Below are 17,513 nucleotides of genomic sequence, written 5' to 3' on the forward strand. Positions count from 1 at the left end.
GGCACGTGGGCGCCCTCCCCAGAGGCCAGGGGTCCTACAAATGTTATTCCAAGCCTGGTCCAGGCAGCGTGGGGAGGCGGGGCCAGATCTGGGTCTGACTCCCGTCCAGCTGCTAAGCGGTCTGTGGCATTAGGTGCATCTTCGGACTTTCCTGGGCATCGAATGTTCACCTGTAGGATGCCCACTGCCTCACCAGGGCGTATGGTCTGGCACACAGTAGGTTCCTCATACTGGATGCTCCTGGGTCATCAGGGCCTGGGAGGGCAGGAGGGCGACTATGGGAGCCTCTGGAAGCCTCCCCTGAGAGCAGTATCCCCGGAGATTTGTTGTCCTCTGAGCCACAGCAAATGTGCTGTCCTGTGTGGTTTCTGAATCACAAGCTCTGTGCCAGGTACCCTGTTGAAGCTGGGGTTCCCAGAGAGGAGACTGTGGCCCCACCCGGGGTGGCCCGTGGGCTCCCAGGAGGCAGATGAAGATAAGAGAACAGTATTCTCTCTTCTTGGCTTAGTGTGTGATCCTCAAGCCTCTGTGGGTCAAAGGTCCTGGGGGACTTCCTGGAGGAGGAGGCATTGGGCCAAGTGTCTCACATGTGGCTGGAATATGTGAAGTGAAGCAGGTGGGGAAAAAAGGCACAGGAAGAGTCTGGGACGTGCGGGAGTGGCAGGCGAGTGGTGAGGAAATGCAGGGTCATCGTCAGCGAGGCTGGCTGGGGAGGCTGGAATGCGAGACACAGTTTTGACGCCTGGTCCCTGTCTCAGAGAGCAGGCAAGCTAGTGAGCGGACCAGCTGCCTGAAAAGCCGCAGTGTGAGACGACCAGCTGGGTTGATCATTACAAGCCACTGAGTCCTGAAGCCTGGGCCCTGGGGAGGTGAGGGGAGCCTCCCGGGCCTTTCATTGCTTTAAGCCAGTGTCATTAACCATTCAAGAGATTCACCGAGCACCTGTAGGCACCAGGCCTACATCAGGACCAAAGATACCTCAGGAAACAAAACGGACTCAAGTCCTATCCTCAGGCAGTAGAGAAATACAAAGCAGGGGAGGGGTGGGGAGGGCTTGTACTCTTCTTACAAGGGGACATTGGAGCAGGTGCTTGAAGGAAATGAGCAGCACACTGCATATCTGAGGGAAAAGCACTCCAGGCAGAGGCAACAGCATGTGCAAAGGCCCTGAGGCCAGGCCATGCTTAGCGTGAGCAAGAGTGGCTGGAGTGGAGTGGGCGAGGGAGGGCCGTGGTAGGGCATGAGGAGGACCTTGCACTAACTTCTGTGGGGAGTCTTCAGGAATTTTTTTTTTTTTATGGATTTAAAAAGTTGAGATCTAATTTACCTACCATTAAATCTATCCATTTTAAGTGTACAGTTTGATGACTTTTAGTATAAACATATGGGTGGGCAGCCATCACCACAGTTCAGGGTTAGAATATTTCTACCACCCAGAATGTTCTCTTGTGCCTATTTGAAGTCAGTCCCTGCCCAGCCCCCAGCAACTGCTGATCTTTCTGTGTCTATAGTTTTGAGATTTCAAACAATGTGTAGTCTTTTGTGTCTGGTTTCTTTCACTTGGCATCGTGTTTTGGAGGCTCATTCAATATCGTTGCATATGTCTGCAGTCAAGGACTTCCCTGGTGGTCCAGCGGTGAAGACTGCCTTCCAGTGCAGGGGGTGTGTGTTCAATCCTGATTGGGAAAATAAGGTCCTACATGCTGCAGAAAAGTGGAAGTGTCAGTCGCTCAGTTGTGTCCGACTCTTTGCGACCCCGTGGACTGTAGCCTGCCAGCCTCCTCTGTCCATGGAATTCTCCGGGCAAGAATACTGGAGTGGGTTGTCATTTCCTTCTCCACGTGATCTTCCCAACCCAGGGGTCAAACTCGGGTCTGCCGCATTGCAGGCAGATTCTTTACCGTTTTGAGTCACCAGGGAAGCCCTGGTGGCTATGCCATATGGCATGGCCAAAAAAAAGGATAGTTGGGTTCTGCATCTGCAGTCAGAAGGGCTGACTGCATGATATCATTTTATGTGAGGGACTTGAGCATTCTCCCATTTAGATATCTGCAGAGGGTCCTGAACCAATCCCCTGAGGATGCCAAGGGACCTCTGTGTACTATTGTATAAACGTGTTCGTGTGTTCACCAGTTGATGGACATTTGGGGGTGTTTCATGTTTTGTGAATAAGGTCACTATGAACAATTTTTTTTTAAACAAATGTTTGTATGGATACATGTTTTTATTTCTCTTTGGTGGTTGGGTCATATAGTGGGTATGTATTAACTTTTCAAGAAATTGTCAAAAACTGTTTTCCAGCGGGTTTGTACCATTTTTCATTTCTCCCAACAATCTGTTCTGATTATTCCACATTGTCATCAGCACTTGATATTGTCAGTTTTTCTATGTTAGCTGCTCCAGTTGGCGTGAAGTGGTATCGCATTGTGGTTTTGATCCATATTACCCTCATGACTGAGGATGTTGGCCATCTTTCCACATGCTTGTTGCTGTTTGCACACCTTCATTGGTGAAGTGGGTATTCAGCTCTTTTGTTATTTTGTTTATTAGGTCTTATTAGCAGGTTGTCAAGTGTTCTCTTTTTAAAAGTCATCTGTTCATTATTTTTGGTTGCATTGGGTCTGTTGCTGCACGTGGGGCTTTAGTTTCGGTGCGAGGGCTTGTCATTGCGGTGGCTTCTCTTGTTGCGGAGCACGGGCTCTAGGGCACGCAGGCTTCACTAGTCGTGGGTGGAATCTTCTTGGACTAGGGATTGAACCGGTGTCCCCTGCGTTGGCAGGTGGATCCTCAACCCCTAGACCACCAGGGGAGTCCAAATGTTCTTTATATGTTGGTGATGGATGACGTTTATTAGATACATGATTTGTAGCTTGACCCATGCCTAACAGCAAGTGACTCCTAGGCCCCAGAATTCCTGGGGTATTAGGTAGTTGGTTGGGTGATTAGAATGCTGGGTTTGGTGGCTTCGGGCGGGGGGCGGGCAGGTCAAGGCTGGCAGGTATGCCTTGCTCCCATCAGCCCACTTGGGCATGTAGGTGCCACCATTCTGTGGCTTAGGGGAGGTCATTTTCCTCCGCTCTGATGTCTAGCTGCCCTGTATGAGGAGCTGACTCTTTCCATGGCCGTGCCAGGATGGGTAATAATGTTGCTGGCTCATCTTGTTGGCCTGAGAGCCATTCTGGGGACACTTTGCATATTCCTGCTGGGAGCATTGTGGGTTGGCTTCTGTATTAGTCAGAATTTATTTTATTTCGGGTGATGTGCATGCGTGCTAAGTCGCTGAGTTGTGTCTGACTCTTTCCAACCCCATGGACTGTAGCCTGCCAGGCTTCTCTGTTCACACAGACAAGAATACTGGAGTGGGTTACCATGCCCTCCTCCAGGGGATCTTCCAGACCCAGGGATTGAACCCACGTCTCTTGCATTGGCAGGTAGATTCTTTACCACTGCCCCACCTGAAGTCAATTGCAGGTGTCCCTCAAAGAGAATTAGGCAAAAAGATATAACAATGCCTGTGTGTGTGTGAGGATTTGTCGGCTGATGTGAATGAAGGGCTCAGGGGACCACCTTCAGGTTCAGCTGGATCCAGGCTCTCTGAATCCTGGGACTCAGATCTGCTTTCTCTGTGCTGGCACTGCTCCCTGGCAGGCTCTGCCATGTGGTAACCCTGCAGCTCCTGGCTTTCATCCCCAGCCAGGCAGCCCCGGAACAAGAAGAGCACCTCTTCCCAAAGCTTCCAACCAGAGTCCGGGCCCTGATGCTGCTTGGGTCATACCACCTTCCTTCAGCTAACCATGGGGCTCTGGCCAGGCCTGGGTCATGTGTCTACTCTAGGACTCTAGGTGTGGGACTTTGGGGTCAGCTTACATAAGTCATATGGGGCTTCCCAGGTGGCACTGGTGGTAAAGAACCCACCTGCCAAGCAGGAGACATAAGAGATGCAGGTTCGATCCCAGGTTCAGGAAGATTTCCCTACAGGAGGGCATGGCAGCCCACTCCAGTATTCTTGTCTGGAGAATCCCATGGACAGAGGAGCCTGGCAGGCTGCAGTCCCTGGGGTTGTACAGAGTCAGACACAACTGAAACGACTTAGTGTGCACACACAGATCGTATGCATCAAGAATGGAGAAAAGGGGATCTCCCTGGTGGCTCAGTGGCAAAGAATCCACCTGGCAATGCAGGGACACCGGTTTGATTCCTCGTCTGGCAAGATCCCACATGCTTTGGAGCAACTAAGCCTGTGCGCCACAACTGTTGAGCCTGTGCTCCGGAGCTCGGGAGCCGCAACTCCTGAAGCCCGCGTGCCCTAGAGCCTGTGCTCCACGATAAGAAAACCTGAACATTGCAACTGGAGAGAAGGCCCCTTCGCCACAACTAGAGAAAAGCCCGAGTGCAGTAATGAAGACCCAGTGCAGCCAAAAATAAAAAATAAATAATAAAATTTTAAAACTGGGGGGAAAAAAAGAATGGAGAAAAATGTTCTCTAAAAAGGAATAGTGTTCTATGTCCAAGAGTGGGATGAGATACAGCGCCCCTGGGGGGCGTGATGCTTCTCCCCAAATCCTCTATCCGTCCGTGGTGCTCTGTATTCCCTCTCCCCACTGGACAGTGTGCCCCCCAAGGCAGAGGGCGCATCCTGCCTGCGGCTCTGGGGGCGGGACAGGGCCCAGCAGGTGGTGAGTCCTCCACGGGCACCTCATACAAGAGAGGGAGTGCACACAGTGTGGTGGGGGTGGAGTGGTGGGCCCGTCCTTTCTGCTCCCCCAGCCCCCCTGAGCCAGGCCCATCTTGCTGTCACCTGGTACCCTGAACTGATCACCATGGACACGGGGACTTCCCCTCTCAGGAGTCCCCTTTGTCAGACCTAATGCCCTGCGTGCTGTGTGCATCGCGTTTTTCTCTGCTTAGTCATAAAAGCAGGGAGCTGTAGCGGTGGGAGGGCGGGCAGAGGGCATGCTGAGTCCATCCTGGTGCGAGGTTGGGGCAGGTCTAAGCTTCTCTGTGTGTGGGTGTGTCCCTCCACTAGGGATGGGGTGGGCGGGTGCTGGACTCAATAGCTGGCATGTGGCCTGCATGGTGAAGCTGGTTGATTAAATTAGATGTTGCTTTGTCCGCCCACATCGAGAAGCATGAGAGCTGTTGGCTAGTCCTAGAGGGTCTGGGGTCCACTGGGGAGTGACCCACCAGGTTGCCCTGCATGTCAGAACCTGCCAGCCTGTGCTCTGGTGGTGAGAGCCGCATCCAGCTGTTGGTGGCTGTGATGACCCACGTGGTCCTGCTCTGGGGCGTCTGGGGTTAATACAGCCAGTGCCGCAGACCCCCGAGCCAGCTCACTCTCGATTCTCACCTCCTGGGCCCAGGACCTGGGCAGAGAGAGCAAGCCAGACTAAGAGTCCGGCAGACCAGGACACAAGTCCCGACAACATCTTCTCATGCACAGCCCACACCTGTGACCACTTCTCTGTACCTCAACTTCCCCATCTGGAAAATGGGGGTGACCGTGGTCTCCACTTCACGGGGCCAGGGGTGTGATGTCATCTGGTGATGTAATGTCATCCCTTCTGTTGTCTGCCCACAGGTGAGTGACCATGGCGGAGAGCACGTGACCCGCGGACCTTCTGTGCCCACCCAGTGGCACCACCATGCAGAAGCCCAGCGGCCTGAAGCCCCCCGGCCGTGGGGGGAAGCACTCAAGCCCCATGGGTCGGACGTCCACTGGGTCAGCCTCGGCCTCTACCACCGTAGCGCCCACTGGCTCTAAGGAAGGTGCGTAGGACCAAGGGTAGAGGGGTGAGAGGCTGGAGGGGGGTGGCGGGTAGTGGTTCTTCTGGAAGAGCTGAAAGGACTTGAGCCACTTCCTGACCAGCCCGGAGGCCAGTGGTTCTGGGAAGTTCTCCTTGATGTCTGCCCACAGCCCTCTGAAAATTAACTAGCGATGAGCAGTAACACGTGCTTTGGGTTCATTGTTCCTTTTGACACTCTTCCAGCTCCAGGAGGCAGGTACCGCTGTTGCCTTCCCTTAGGGACGAGGCAGTGGAAGCCTGGGGAGGCATGGCAGCTTGTCCACATCACTCAGCCTGGAAGACACAGCCCTATTCGCACTCCAACCTCTGCCAACCTCCCTGCGCCCACTCATTCCCCTTCTGGGGTCTGAGATGGTCCCCCACACTAGCTTTCTTGTGTGCCACCCAGACCCGTGCCCTTTGAACTTGCTTTACTGATGTAACCTTCTGCGGGTGGGCACAGGGTGCCCACAGGGCAGGGTTAAGGCCGGGCACTCTGACTGGAGGCACCAGCTCTGAAGGCAAATGGTTGAGGACAGCTGTTAGCTGTTGGCTTTTTCTGGTGACAAAACTAAGATAGTCCACTGTGTACTAGTTAAAGTTTGATGCGGGGCTAAAATCGCCAGACATCGTCTCTAGAGGCAACTGCTGGGTTGGCCAGAGCATTCATTCGGTTTTTCCGTACGATATACCAGTAAAACCCAAACAGACTTTTTGGCCAACCTGGTATTATTACTTTGGTTTTTATCTTTTCACTTTTTTCTTAGCTGTTTGCAATCATGCTGCATATACAACCTGAAAATCTGCTTTTTCCCTTTTAACATGATCAAGTGGATTTTCTCATGTCACTAAAAATCTCACGTGTCCATCATTTATAAATGGCTGTAGAATATCCTATTCACTTAACAAATATAAATCAAGGGCCTGCTCTGTGGACGCAGTCCTAACCACTGGAGCTCTCGTTTTGAGCAAAACTGGATGTGGTCCCAGCCCTTAGGGGACTGCCAGCCTGGTGGGGGGTGGGGTGCTGAGTATCACGAGGTCCTCTAACTGGGGCCTGACACGGTCCCGAAGGTCAGCAAAACCTTCCCTGAGTAGGGCACGTGTGAGCTGAGGTGTGAGGGTGACGGTTTACTAGATGAGGAGGGGAAGGCATTCCAGGCAGAGGGAACAGGACATGCAAAGGCCCGGTGCAGAAGGGAGCGGAAAGGGAGGGGAAAAAGCGAGTGAGGCTGTGTGACCAGTGGGAAGTGTGCCGGTGAGATAGGGGCAGACTGGTTGCGGGGACAAGTTGGGGTTATACAGGGAGTTTCACTTCCATCCTAACGGTGAGGAGCTGCTGAGAAATTTTCAATCAAAAGGAATGTGATAGAGGGAATTGGGAAATGAGGCGTATGAGGTTGGGGAGGGCGGCAGAGGCAGGTGATGAAGGGCAGGGGGACTGGGTTTGTTTTAAGTGTGATGGGACCTGTTGGAAGATGTTATTATAGCAGAGAACATCTGGGTGTTGCTAAGCATCCTTCAAGCTTGGAGAGAGGGTTGCAGGGGTTCAGAACGGGATTGGGGAGATGGGCGAGGAGGCATGTGGTCACCCAGGTGAGGATGTTTGCACTCACTGCCAGGGCTGTGAAGAGGTCAAGGGACTGACCACCATGAGTGGGCTGCAGAAGACTTCCTGGAGGAAGTGTGAGTGAGCTCAGCCTGGAGGCGAGAGGAATGTAAATGTGAAGGAGGGTGACATGGGACCTGGAGGAAGAGCCTGGGCAGAGGCACCAAGTGGGCTGAGCTCGGTCTAGTGCGGGTCGGGAGTTGTGTAGCCCCTTGATTGGAGAGAGGCCAGTGCAGGAGGCACAAGAGATGTGGGCTCAATCTCTGGGTCAGGAAAATCCCCTAGAGAAGGAAATGGCAGCCTACTTCAGTATTCTTGCCTGGAAAATTCCATGGACGGAGGAGCCTGGTGGGCTGCAGTTCATGGGGTTGCAGAGAGTCAGACACAACTGAGTGTACTTGTGTGCGCACACACACACACACACACACTGATTGGAGAAGGGCTTAAGTGAGGCCCCTTGCTGGCCTTCTTCCCTCTTGAAGAGAGCCCATAGCACCTTCTAGATTCTTTGCTCCTTGCCCCCGCTCTGATCTAGAGAGGCCTGAGTTCTGGCTGTGACCCAGCTCTCACGTCCCTCCTAGCTCTGCCCCTGCTGTGTGACCTTGAAAGAGTTACTTGACCTCTCAGAGCCGCAAATGGGATAATAACATTTCTCTCATGGAATCAACTGAGTTAATAAACATTAAGTGCCTGCAGGCACAAGGCTCATTAGAGAGTAATTTCTTTTCCTTTCAACCATCCATAATCTCATTACGGAAAGATCTGAATGATAAAAGAAGGAACTCCCATTACTCCTCCATTTAACCTAATCACACCCCCCCACCCATCGTCCTCTATTTCCTTCTGGTCTTCTTTGCTATTGCTCATGTTGTTTCAAGCAGTTAAGGCATGGTTTGTATCCGAACCAGCATCTGACTGCTGGGCATTTCATTGCCTCTGTGGCACGTGCCCCCTGCTAAGGCAGTGTCATCTTTGCCGTCTTGTCTTGAACGGCTCCATCGTTGTGGTCCCTGGAGGAAAGGGGATTGGACCACACTGTGGGGCCTGCTGGTTGCCTCCTGGTCACCCTGGTCTGGGAGCCCCTGAGGGTGGTGGCTGGGTGGTCTGCCTAGACCCCAACCCTGCAGGGGGGATTGTTCTGGGGAGAGGGGGTGCCACTCCCTGAATGCCCGATCCATCAGGAGCCACGCCCCCCACTTAGGGACATACTGGTGGCCAAAGGGGGCAGCTGTGCTGGGTGCCGCCCTCCTTCCTGCTCTGGCACCTGCCTTTGCAGGTCAGAGAGACACAGACACCGGGCTGGGGGAGGGAGTAGTTGGCCGGGGCAAGGACCCTGTGAGAGGGGAAGGGAGGCGTTTTTGGCACAGCTCCAGGTCTCATAATGAGTCCCTGCAGAGCCGGGATGGGAGACCGCAGCAGGGGAGGATGGTGCCTGCCCCCAACTCCTGTTGGCCTGTGGGCTCCCTCACCCATACCATGGAGCTGGCCATCAGCTCTCCAAGGTGCTGGAGGTGCCCGTCCCCATGGGACACTGGGACTCTGGGGGTGGGCACTGGGGCGCCGAGAGAGGGTCTGGCAGAAGCTGGAGCCTGGTGGTGGTTGGAGGGGGCAGTTGCTCTGGGAATCAGGGCAGTGGCAGCTTCCCAAAGTATGAGCTCAGCCTCCGGGCAGAGGGTCTGCCAAGGGCCAGGCCTGGATTGATGCCCCAGCCCACCCCAGCCTGTGTCAGTTCCCAGAGTGGTGACACATGGGGAGAGGATGGCCCGGGGTGGAGGGGGACGTGGGAGGGGGTCTCCCATACCAGGAGCTGACCCAGAGGTGGTCAGGGCTGGTGCACAGGATGGGAGTCTGGGACCCACCGGTGGACCAAGGCCTGGGTGGGCCTCGAGGTCAGGGGAGCCCAGCCAGATGGGATGGAACCCCTGGAGGCTGCTTCAGATCAGGCGGGGGCCGGGGGGGGGATCCTCACTCAGGAGGTGACACTGATTGTGAAGATCTGAGTTGATGAGCAGGAAGCCGCTCATCAACTCAGAGGTCAGGAAAAGGGCACCCCAGCAAAGATTCTGAGTCTTGAAGTTTCTGAGGACTAGAATGGATGGAGAGCAGGTTGAGGGGTCCTTGGAAGGTTGTGAGTGGGCCAGGCTAAGAGCGGGACTGGAAGGGAGATGGGGTGCTGAAACCCGGGCTTCCCTGGGGGTTGGGGCTCTATCCTGGGCCTGAGGAAGACATGGAGGGATTTCAGGCCTCCAGGCCCCAGATGCTGCTGGCGGCGGTTCTCGCTGTGGGTCAGGAGCAGCCCTCGGTGGCCCAACGCTGCTGGGCCGTCATGGGAAAGGTGGGACCACGGTGGGCTTGCACAGGACCCTTCGCCCTTCTGGGTCCACTTCTGAGCCTCAGGTCGGGGCCAGGCCAGGCCAGGCCGTGTGTGTCCCTCTGGAACAAGGACTGGCCGCGGGGACCTGGAGGAGACTCAAGGGCGGCTGAGCGAAGGGACAGACCACAAACCACTGTTGAGGTCTTCTGCCCTTGCCCCCAACTGGGGCAGGTGGGTCCTTGGAGGGTCTCTCCCCTCTTGCATCCCTCACACTGTGGTCCAGCCCCAGAGATGTCCCATCTAGGCGGGGATGGCATTTGACACTTGCTTTGTTACAAGCCAGCCCAGCAGCAGGTGGCTTTTCACGTCTCTTTCTCATTAACTAGCCAGTGAAAAGAACTGTTCTTCTGTCCATTTTAAAGGTGACAAAACTGAGGCTTCGAGCTCTCAGCTGAGTTGCCCAGAGTTACAGGGCCAGAGAGAGGCAGGACTGGGGTCATGAGACACGTCTAAAGCCGGCTCAGGGGACCTCCCTGGTGGTCTTGTGGTTGAGAGTCCGTCTGCCAATGCAGGGGACACGGGTTCGATCCCTGGTCCGGGAAGATCCCACGTGCTGTGGAGAGGCTAGGCCCATGCGCCACAACTACTGAAGCCCAAGCTGTCTAGAGCCCGTGCTCCGCAACAAGAGAAGCCACTGCAGTGAGAAGCCTGCGCACTGCAGCTAGAGAGGAGCCACTTGCCGCAACTAGAGAAAGCCTGAGCGCAGCAACGAGGATCCAGTGCAGCTAAAAAAATATAAAGAAAGAAAGAAATTAAAAAAAAACAAAACTGGTTCAGGCTGCCGGCACCCACTGCCCCCCACCAGGGGTAAGGCGGCTGGGATGGCTGGAGTGCTGAGTCCAGTCCCACGCTCTGCTCAGACCTGGGGCTGGTGGGCAGGGTGGGAGGAGCCATCTGTCTGTATTAGGATGAGATCTGGGTGACCTGTGGGCCTGTGGCCTTTCTCCATTCGGAGCGTCGGGGACAGGAGACCAAGGACCGGTGTGCATGGGCATTCCCTTCATACAAGGAGTGCCCACTCAGGACAGGGTCTACCTCTTATTCTATGATCTCCCCCAAGGGGCACAGAGCTTTTCAGGTCTGACTTATTGAGCTGGGGCCCGGGTGCCCCCACACCCTGTGGGTGCTCGGACATGAGCACCAGCCATGCCTGGGATGAGGCATTCACAGAGCTTCACAGCTGGCCTCTGGTCCTAGACACTGACCCCCCTCCACTCCACCCTGGAGGTCTGTCTCTCAGCTCAGTCCCCATGCTCCCGAGGAGGGTGTGTGTGTGTGTGTGTGTGTGTGTGTGTGCACACGCGCACGCTCTCAGTCGCTTCAGTCGTGTCCCACTCTGTGACCCCATGGACTGTAGCCCACCAAGCTCCTCTGTCCACAGGATTCTCCCGGCAAGAATACGGGAGTGGGTTGCCCTGCCCTCCTCCAGGGGATCTGCCTGACCCAGGGATTGAACCCAAGTCTCCTGCATCTCCTCCATTGCAGGCAGATTCTTTATCACTAGTCCCACCTGAGAAGTCCCCCCTAGGAGGGTAGGTGGCATCATGCCCGTTTTAACTGACTTGTCCCAGATGCTGTGCAAGCCTGGGCAGAACCAGGAGCTTCCAGCCCTTGCTCGTGCAGAGCCAGCGCTGCCCTGGGCGGCACGCACTCCCTTCAAGGTCAACGCTCTTGCTCTCCTCCCCTAACCACATCCTAAACTTTTTTTATGCCCTCAGGATGGGGAAAGCCAAGCTGAGCTTTTCTGTGGCTGGACTGTGGACGGGCGGGGGGCAGGGCAGCCTCCTAATGCTCCCAGAATCGATTGGGAATGGTGGCAGGGGGTGGTGAGAGCAGGGAGGGGCAGGCAGGGGCCCAGCTGCCAGCACCCGCCCACCGCGGCTGGCGTGGCCATAGCAGGGCTTCTCCATGGGGACCTGGCTCTGCTCTTTCCAGGGTAAGTCTCCCGTGTCTTTGTCTCCCTGGGGCCCCAGCCGAGTCTGCTGGGTGGGTGCTCTGTCCACCTGGTTTGGGAGTAAGGGGAATGGAAGGGGGGCTTCTGAGTTCCCTTGGGCTCAGGAAGGATGCTGAGCGATCCCTAGGGCTGGGACCCGCCCCTAGCGGGCTGGTAGAGGGTCCCTTCTTCGGGGATGGATGGCTGGGGACAGCATAGCAGGGGAGATATTGGGCCTGTGGTGGCCAGAGGGTGGGCCCTGCCTTGGTCAGGGTGCATTGGGAGGGGTCTCTCCAGAGACGATATGGGCAGGTGCTGTCAAGGAGCTGATGGGAGGTGGAGCAGGCAAGGGGAAAGTTGGCGCTGTTGTGGAATGCTCTGGAGACCCCATCCCTTCCTTCGACCTTTGTGTTGAGAACCTGCTGGGAGAGCAGGGGTCTTGGAGCAGAAAGCTGCTGTGGGGCTTGTGGGGCATTGATGTGTGTTACTTCAGGTTCACCACGGAGGGGAGGTCAGGGTCTTGGCCTGGCTGCATTTGAGCCCCGTCCTGGGGCTCTGGGGCTGGAGAGGCGGTCTGTGTGGACCCTGCTTCCCAGGACTAGTGTTCTGGGTGGAGTGGTGCAGATGTGTACCCTGGCAGTTTGGGTGGCAGGCTGTGCAAACCGAGGCAGAATGGAGCTCCGTGGCAGTGCCCACGTGGTGGTGCCGGAGCTGGTCTGATAGGCAGGCAGGGTTTCCTTAAGTGACACAGAGAGGAAAAATGCTGTAATTTTAGGTCAGAGTGACCATGTACTGCCTGGGACAGCCCTGGTTTATGCTTGCAGTCTTAGCATGATACTGTATTAATAGCACTGGCTTTCTCTCCACAGTGTCTGGCTTTGGATGATAAATCATGTAGTCACCTTATTCACTGCCCCTCCTAAGTCATCACACTGCTCATTTGCACATTAAAGGCTTTGACAAGTCTTGCAGCAAAGTCACCTTAACTTTGCTTAAGCCCCTGCTTCTCAGTTTGTCTGAATTTTGAGATTAAGGATTTGTTTTCATGAGACCTATTAACACTGTGTGGAACTACGTTCTGTGGGATATTTATGTGTATGTTAAGTCGCTTTAGTCATGTCTGACTCTGGGACCCCATGGACCATAGCCTGCCAGGAATTCTGTCCAGGGATTCTGTCCATGGGATTCTTCAGGCAAGAATACTGGAGTGAATTGCCATGCCTTCCTCCAGGGGGTTTTCCCAACCCGGGGATCGAACCTGTGTCCTTACTATGTCTCCTGCATTGCCAGGTGGGCTCTTTACAACTAGCACTACCTGGGGAGCCCCATGGGACATGTACAGATACGCTTTATCCCCTCTGGCCTTCATGAGCAGAGGGCTGACTTCATCATGCCCCTTGGTTCACGTCATATTGCCACCGTGGGTCCCTCCAAGGCCTCTCTTGATTTTTTTTAAGTTGATTCCTTTTTATCCTGTTCCCTGTTCCCATTTCCCCCACACCTAGATATTCATGCCCGTGTACTTTGCCTTGGGACCCTCTTGAACCCTTTCTAACCAAATATCACATCATCAACACTTCCCCATGTCACTTGAAAGAAAAATTTAAAAAAAAATTATTTTTAAAGAGTACTTAATAATCTGCAAGACTTGATCATAATTTATATAACTGCTTACTATTTGGGGGGTTTTGTTTTGTGAATGACAAGACACTGAGTCAGTTTTTTTTTTCCTAAATTATTTCCTTGGGGAATTGGCCGCAGATGACATTCCCTATTTTATTATTTTCCTTCTCAAATATTCTGTTTTTTATTGTGCATTATTCACTTTATTAAACGAGAAACGTGGGCTTCTCATAAAAGCCAAAGGTTAACATAAAAAGTGATCCCCAAATCGAAAGTTAAGTGAATCAGGGGGAATGAGGATGTGGTGGGTTTGCCTTCAGGGAGCTTGCTCTGATGGCTCTGGAAGAGGGCCTGAAGCTGGGGGCTGGAGACTGGAGGCTGGGAAACCCTTCTGGAAGCTTCTTTGCTGGGCAAGGTGTGAAATCTCAAGGACTTGATCTCAGAAGGGGTCTCTGAGACCCTTGAGGGAGGTATGGATTTAGGAGTTATTTCTTCTGTGAAATTTCCAGGTCTTGGTGAATAACTGGATTGGGAGTGAAGAGGTGGGGGGAAAGGGGAGGAGCAATGAGGGTTAGTGGCCTGAGAAAATGGGTGGGTGGGGGCACTCCTGAGATAGGGAGGACAGAGGTGGGGTCACTGTGGTTCAGAATGTCAAGTGTGAAGTCCTGGAGGACATCCAAGAGGAGGCAACTGCTGGAAGGGCAGGCTGGCAGCCAGGGAGGGGATCTGGACTGGGGAGAACAACTGAGCTCCAACTTCATTCTCCATCTTTTTTTTTTTTCATTCTCCATCTTTTTGTGTCACTTGGATCTTTTTAAAAAAATTTATTTGTTTTTAATTGGAAGATAATTGCTTTCCAGTATTGTGTTGGAGTGCTGCAGTCCATGGGGTTGCAAAGAGTTGGACACGACTGAGCGACTGAACTAGACTGATTGTGTTGGTTCTGCCATACATTAACATGAGTCAGCCATAGGCATACATGTGTCCCCTTCCTCTTGAATCTCCCTCCCACCCCATCCTCTATGTTGTCGCAGAGCACCAGGTTTGAGCTCCCTGTGTCATACAGCAAATTCCTACGGGCTATCTATTTTACATATGATAATGTGTATGTTTCAATGCGACTCTGTCAACTCGGCCCACCTCTCCTTCCCCGCTGTGTCCGCATCACTTGGATCTTTCACAAGGAGAATTGATTAACATCTTTTTTAAAAAGGCAGAAACACGGCAGCATATAAACAGCAGCTAAAGGCGCAGGAGAGGGTTAGATTGAGACGGTTGGATTACAGGGGAGCACAGTGCGGAGCAGGGTTCCCAGGTACTGACTGCAGAAGAGGAATATTTTTCCTGCCTCCCGCCTCCTGCCCACCCGCTCCCAGCGTTGGAGACAGGCCAGGGGCTTTGTCCTTCTCTGTCTCCTCTTCCTGTCTCTCATTCACAGGGTCTAGAGAATTTAGATGGGGCTCAGATGGGCCACTAGCCAGGGTGTGGGCTGGGACATGGCCAGTGGTGTGCTGGCGCTGGCCCAGGCTGGCTCATGAGAACCAATTGTGAAATTGTCAGGAATTTTGCAAGCCAGATTCACAGCCCTTATTTAAACAATCAGATTGTGTGTGGACTTAAAATTAAGCACATTCTATTATAAACTAAGGTAATAAATATTCAAAACTTATGACTTCTAGTAGTACTCCTAGTAGCATTTACACCACTAATTTATACCACTAATACAACTATTGTTTTATTGGTAAAATACTACTGTTTACTCCTAGTAAGATTTTTAGCATCTGTGTTTTTGAGGTTGCACGCGTGCTTAGTCGCTTCATTGCATCTGACTTTTTGCCACCCCATGGACAGTAGCTGCCAGCCTCCTCTGTCTATGGTATTTTCCCAGCAAGAATAGTAGAGTGAGTTGCCAGCCCTCCTCCAGAGGATCTTCTTGACCTGGAGATCGAACTCACATTTTCTCGCCTCCTGTATTGCAGGCAGATTCTTTACTGCTGAGCCAGCGGGGAAGCCCGTTTTTGAGGGTGTTTACTCTATATTGGAAGTACGGTATATAATCTCTTCCCAACTCTGTGTTCAATGGCATCATACTGGCATCTTGAGATGGACCACGGGGGTAGAATTTACACTATGGGAATTGGCATAGACTAAAAATCGGGTTACTATTATTATTATTGGGCTGGCCAAGAAGTTCATTTGGTTTTTTCTATAGCATCTTATGGAAAAACCAGGATAAACTTTTTGGCCAACCCAATATTACTATTATTTTCTCTTGGAGAATCAGTTAAGCCTTTCCCAGCACACCACTGGCCAGAATATATGTGGAAAGAAATAGATGGAGACCACCCCATTGGAGAGGACCACTGGGATCGGGCTGGAGTGGAGGAGGCAGAGGGGACCCAGTCCTGTCATGGGAGCAGGGAGCCTTGAGAGGGGCGTGGACAGCAGGGCCAGGCACCACAAGGCCGGGAAGGGTCTCCTGCAGTGAATGAGGAGGACAGGGCATCCTTGCAGAAGTTTCCAGAGCCAGGAGGCAGGGGTGGGGGTCAGGAGCTGAGGGTCAGAGAGGGATGAGGAAGCAAGAGTCCTATCGGGGGATGGAACCACTCCCTTCTAGATGCTGCTGGATGGAAGAACACCCGCTGCAAGAAGAGCAGAGGACTGTAGCCCGCCAGCCTCCTCTGTCTACAAGTAATAAGTATCTAACTACACCCTGGCTGGTGTTTTGAACTTTTAAGTACTGTGTACACACACACGCACACGTACGTGTACGGGACAAAGCCTAGAAAAACAAAGCTCAGGATGTTAACTGTGATTATGTTTATATGATGGAACTCTGCTGCTGCTGCTGCTGCTGGTAAGTCACTTCAGTCATGTCCGACTTTGTGCGACCCCATAGACGGCAGCCCACCAGGCTCCCCCGTCCATGGAACTCTAGGTCCTTTTTAAAAATCAGTAAATATTATATGTTTAAAATTTTTTCTGCAGTGTACCTGAGTGATCCATGTAATAAGTATTTAAATAGAGAGAGAAAAGCTTGTTTTCTGGGAAGGAGAATGGGCGACAGCAGGAGGGGGTGAGGTGAAGGAAGGTGTTTTGTGGGCCAGGAGGTTGTGCATGCCACACGTGGCCTCTGTCCTCTGTCAGAGGGCTGGTGTGGGGAGAGGAGAGAGGTGGTGGGGAGGTGGGTCCTAGGGAAGACCAAAGGGAGATGGAGGTTTGCTTCTTGCCTGGAAAATCCCATGGATGGAGGAGCCTGGTAGGCTGCAGTCCATGGGGTCGCGAAGAGTCAGACACGACTGAGCGACTTCACTTTCACTTTTCACTTTCATGCATTGGAGAAGGAAATGGCAACCCACTCCAGTGTTCTTGCCTGGAGAATCCCAGGGACGGGGGAGCCTGGTGGGCTGCCATCTATGGGGTCTCAGAGTCGGACACGACTGAAGTGACTTAGCTGCAGCAGTAGCAGCAGGGAGGTCTAAAAGTGGGAGGGAGACCAGGTGAACCGGAAGGTGCCTGGAGGGAGCCTCAGATTCCTGGACTGACTCCCTGCAGCCCAGGAAGTGAATGTTCCATGCACCCAGCACAGAGCCGGGTGGGTCCCAGTTCTGTGCGGGCTGTGCAGAGTGGCTGGCACTCAGGGCCTGCTATGGGATCCCGGCCTGGGTGCTAGAGCAGAAACACAGCACATTATGAGATTCCATTTAAGTCTGGAAGACAGACATAAGCTTTTTGAAGATGGGATAGATCTCTAGAAGAATGAAGCAGGTAAAGGGTACTGCGGGCAGGTGGGCTTGTAGGTGAAGCAGTCACGGAAGGCTTCTCAGGGGAGGTAAAGGAATGAACAGGTGACTCTCGGGGCAGAGGTTCAGGGAGGTGCTTCCACCCCCATTCACAGTGAGCCTCTCTCCCCAACCCCAGGCCCCTATGCCCTTGGTGCCTTCTTGCCAGCCAGGAGGTCTGGCAGTGCCAGACACTGAGTGCCAGGCACTGAGTTATAGCTGAGGTCCTGGTGTTCCCCACCCCTCTGGCTGAGCTGGCATTTGACTGGGTGCTCAGCGAATGGGGTACCTGGTGGCTGAGATTCAGCAGGTGTGACAAATGCCTGTGCCCACTGGACCATAAAGAAGGCTGAGCACTGAAAAGTTGATGCTCTCGAACTGTGTGCTGGAGAAGGCTCTTGAGAGTCCC

The 17,513-nt window shown here is 53.4% G+C and overlaps 1 protein-coding gene across 2 annotated transcripts in view; it reads left to right on the plus strand.

Annotated features, from left to right (window-relative positions):
• CLIP2 (CAP-Gly domain containing linker protein 2) overlaps positions 1–17,513 on the plus strand; it is a 75,704-nt gene that overhangs the window by 16,857 nt on the left and 41,334 nt on the right. For both annotated transcript variants that reach the window (XM_070363102.1, XM_070363103.1), the window contains exon 2: positions 5,579–5,766. In XM_070363102.1, the coding sequence (XP_070219203.1) occupies positions 5,643–5,766 (124 nt within the window). In that variant the 5' untranslated portion in view covers positions 5,579–5,642. The remainder of the gene's footprint in view (positions 1–5,578; positions 5,767–17,513) is intronic.

Source organism: Bos mutus, chromosome 25, assembly GCF_027580195.1.
Source record: "Bos mutus isolate GX-2022 chromosome 25, NWIPB_WYAK_1.1, whole genome shotgun sequence".
NCBI classification, from domain to species: Eukaryota; Metazoa; Chordata; class Mammalia; order Artiodactyla; family Bovidae; genus Bos; species Bos mutus.